Source organism: Pygoscelis adeliae, unplaced genomic scaffold, assembly GCF_000699105.1.
Source record: "Pygoscelis adeliae isolate BGI_AS28 unplaced genomic scaffold, ASM69910v1 Scaffold187, whole genome shotgun sequence".
Classification (NCBI taxonomy): Eukaryota; Metazoa; Chordata; class Aves; order Sphenisciformes; family Spheniscidae; genus Pygoscelis; species Pygoscelis adeliae.
In genome coordinates, this window is record NW_008825103.1 from 31,984 (window position 1) to 36,094 (window position 4,111).

At 50.2% G+C, this 4,111-nt stretch overlaps 1 protein-coding gene across 1 annotated transcript in view; it reads right to left on the reverse strand.

Annotated features, from left to right (window-relative positions):
• Window positions 1-4,111, reverse strand: part of DUSP11 (dual specificity phosphatase 11 (RNA/RNP complex 1-interacting)) — a 6,555-nt gene that overhangs the window by 609 nt on the left and 1,835 nt on the right. Inside the window, exons 3-9 of the mRNA XM_009327205.1 lie at window positions 3,454-3,585; window positions 2,751-2,874; window positions 2,142-2,202; window positions 1,763-1,809; window positions 1,210-1,285; window positions 794-913; window positions 195-239 (exon numbers count right to left, since the gene is read on the reverse strand). Coding sequence (XP_009325480.1) covers window positions 195-239; window positions 794-913; window positions 1,210-1,285; window positions 1,763-1,809; window positions 2,142-2,202; window positions 2,751-2,874; window positions 3,454-3,585 — 605 coding nt within the window. The remainder of the gene's footprint in view (window positions 1-194; window positions 240-793; window positions 914-1,209; window positions 1,286-1,762; window positions 1,810-2,141; window positions 2,203-2,750; window positions 2,875-3,453; window positions 3,586-4,111) is intronic.

A 4,111-nucleotide genomic window follows, 5' to 3' on the forward strand; every position in this document is an offset into this window, starting at 1 on the left:
GGCAAGTTTTCAGCGGGAAGCTTTCGGCATGCCCCTGAAGAGCGGGGCTGAACGAGCCACTGCTCCACCAGAAGCAGGCACACTACCACACTTCGGCTCCCGAGATGGTTTCGGAGCTCCCCCACAGCTAGGAGCTGCCAGAGGTCATCTCCCATCTAGGACGTGCACCACACGGGCAAGAGGAAGCTCTTTACCTGCATTCACTGTTCCCCTGCCATCCCTGCTGAGACGGGAGGAGCCTAGGAACAGAAAGAGAGTTACCGCTTCACTCTCAGGGAAGAGCTGCCTCACTTGGCACCCGACTCAAAGTCCTCTTGTCCCTGCAACCTCTTAGACAGCTTGAGAACGTTTCAGCCCCACTGGGAACTAGCACCAACACCGTCAGTTACGTCATTCCGCATCTACAGGCACAAGTGCGTTACTCAGAGGCAAAGCGCTTTGCTGCCGTAGACACAAGGAACGCTTCAACATTGACATGTAGGCTCTAGACAAGTTTCAGGGAGGGTTTTTCCCCACCACCACCACTGCAGAGCTGGCAAAAGCAACGGGCGCTCTCTTGTGCGAGCTGCAGCTTGTAAAAATCCAAGTGTAAGTTTCTTAAAAGTGAGAAAGCAGCTCTTTTTGTTCCCTCTGCTCAGCCGTACGGCACGCACAGAGGCAAGAATGTGCAGATGAGGCGCTGAGGGACATGGTTTAGTGGGCATGGGGGTGTGGGGTTGACGGTTGGACTCGATGATCTTAGAGGTCTGTTCCAACCTTCATGATTCTATGACTCTAAGAAGCAAAAACCTACCTGGGCACCGCTACGGGCAATTGGTTTGGATGATGTCTGGCCATCTGCTTTTTAGTGTTTGGTGTAGCGCCGGCTTTTTCCCTGAAGGGGCCCGAGGCCAAATTCTTTAGTCCGCAGTTCCTTAAAGAGAATTCTGTATGTCTTGACTGTGTCCACAAACCATTCACCGAGCGATCGCAACAGCTCTTTTACACTTAAAAAAACCCCCACCCCTTTGCGTCACTGCTCCCCGAAAAAAGGAAGGGCAGGAGGCTTGTGGAGATCTTTAAACCCGGGTCTCCCAACTGCCCACCTTCCCCCCTGCCCACTGGCCCATTCTGCCTCCCTTCCTAGGAGCCACTGACGTTTAACATCTGTCGCTTGACAGCAGCTCTCCCTGGGCACGTGCCCTCGCTCACGCACACAAAAAGACTTACTTTTTTACAGATCTCTTCTGAAGATCTTGGATATAGTTGGTTCTCTCTATAGGATGCCCTCGAGCCCTGTTGAACACTGGAGAGAGACAGGTCTGAGTTAAAGCAACGCCCCGTACAAGTCACCTTTGGGGCTGCAGAGCACTTTTTGGAAGGATTTTAACCCCTTCAAACCGATCCTTCCAAACTCAGGCCACATAAGGTGACTCCTTATGGCGTACCGCCCTTCGCACGACAGCCCGTGACAAGGCAGACAGGCGGGCAGAGCTGCAGCGCGGCACTATCCGACCAGCGCTCAGTGCCCCCCGGGTTCACTTAACCCTGGTTAGCTCCACAGTCGGGCCACAAACTTAATTCCTTCTTTCCAATCACTTCGCAGAACCCCCAACACCTCTCCTCCTCCAGCTCCCACTCTACACGACAGGAAAACGCACACAGGCACACAGCTAAAACACAGTTACCTCCCCAGAGTAGCCCAAACCTTTTGGCCATCTAAAAACCACGAGCCCATGACAAACATATCGCATCCGAACCAGAAGGACATACGCATACGTACACTCTATTGCAGTATTTGGCTCCATGCCTTCAACATCTATCAGGTACCTGAACAGATCAGCAAGAAAGCTCTAATTACACAATTAACTATGGAAACATTGACAGGTTAGTGATGATTCAAAAAAAGAACAACTGGGAAGTTTTTAGAGCTTCTATTTACACGCCAGAATGGAACATCAGCGTTTGGTCTGCTGAAACCGGGGATAAAAAGTGTCCCCTAACAATCACCCTCTCAAAGCTGAAAAGTTTTAAATCCTTGCAAGTCTGGGATCACGCAGGTCACTCGACTCTTGTTTTACTGGTGCAATGCTATTTCCTCCTGGAGCCACAAGGAGCTGGCAACGCCACCACTTCACTCAGTTTGACAAAGGACAACTCACCTACAAACCAGGTAGCCAGTTCTGTTTAAGCCATGTGTGCAATGAACTCCGATGAGTTTATCTGTAACACAGAACAATCAGGTTATATTTAAGTGCTCTTCCTCCGAAACCCAACCAGAACAAGCCCATTTGCATTCGTCCTCCAACAGTGACACTAGCGTAAACAAACAGAAACGACCACGCCACAACATCACCGTATTTATGTCTAATTAGCACCACCGATTCAGCTCATGAGCTCATTTAATTCCGGGAGCTCATCTGCACGGTCACACAGCTCACTGCAGGGAAGATGTATTTAAAAGCTCCGCAAAATGCTACCCCACATTTCCCGAGCACTAACAGCTTGCTGCTTACGCTGCTACCAAAAAGCAATCAGTATTTAAAGCCAGTCTAGAGACGCAGCCTCGAGCTTAATTAAAGCTCAACTCGCTGCCAAATTATCCGAGAGCCAGCGTGAATTCCTTGACCACAACAAACCAATCTTACTGCCTTGACGTTCACATGCCAAGAGAAGGAAAAGAAATTCATGCTGTTCATTAAAACATCACCGGCCTCCAAGTCTGCAGTGCCCTTCCCAACAACAGCAACGTGAGGGAAATCCACATTTACCATTGTCTTTGTTGTCTCTCAAAAACTTTTTTACAATGCATTTGAATTGAAAAATGGTGTGCCTGTTTGGTATTTCATGTCCCATCGTCAAGATCTTTGAGTAGCAGAGTGTGGCTGGGAGCTCCTGCAAGAAAGAAAGGCAATAATTTCCACAAGAAGCGCAAGGATTCTTATCAATTAGAGAACCACAGACCGTAAGCCAGAAGGAGCCGAGCTTTTCAACTAAGCCCAAAAGAGCAGCAGCACAGTTTTAGGTAAGAAAACTTCTGCTTCGCTCCCTTGACATAGCACCAATATTCCAGAGCAACCTGTTCGCATTTTTAGTTCTTGTGCCTTTGCTCTTTCCTCCCTGGGGAAGACGAAGCACACGCAGAGCACGGAACACCCTTCCAAGCAAGTATCCACGCATTGGATACCACAAGCCAAAGCTGGTTGTAATCAGCTCTTCACTCAGGAGAGCCTACAAAAACCAGCTTTAGGGTATCCCAGAACTTGTGCGGGTCGGTACAAAGAGGATCTGCACAATGGGGGTTGAAGGCAAGGACAGGCCTGTCCTTGATCGAAGACCCCATCCCCCTGCCAGAGGATCTGGGTGCCTCGCGCTCTTTAAAGCTCTCTTCTTGCAAGAAACATCTTCCACTTTATCAGCAATATCGGGGCTCACGCAGAGCTGCACTTCCCCAACAGTAAGACCAAGACTGACCTCTGGCCCGTAGTAGCGAGTTGTGTACGTCAGGTCAATGATCAGGCCCAGTTCTTCCTTCTGCTCTTTGATTTTCTTAATGAGGTCACGAGGCGAAAATCTCTCCTCTGGATGAAGGTTCTGATCAAAGCTCTGAGGGGAAATCATGTTTAAGAGCCGATATTAAACTCAGGTGCATTGCGACTGGTGGGAAGAAGTTCATGCGCCAGAACCTCCCAAAAATCATCCCTTCAAAGAGAAAGACGCAGGCAACGAGCAAAGGCAGACGGACACACGAGTTACACCGAGCGAAATCAAAACGTGCTCAGGCCCTCACTGCGTTGGGACTGTTCAGCTGAGGGTTTCCAGGAGTGACCGAAGACTTTATACCGTGGCAGAGCACTGCAGCGTTACAAACACACCCCAAAACTGAAGTTTTTGTTTGGTGAAAGCTATAAAATAGGCCTTCAGCTCAAATGGAGGTAAACAAACAGCACTGCTCCCCACCACGAGCTCCGCGACCCCCACGGACGTGAGCCAGTGTTTGTTTTGGGCGTAACTGCTGTGCTCAAACGACTCTGGAGCAGAGCTCGCCCCAGCACACACAGCGGCGGGGTCCTCCAGGCACAGGCTGGTGGGCAGCGGTGCCGCCACCACACCGACCCCTCACAGCCTCTGC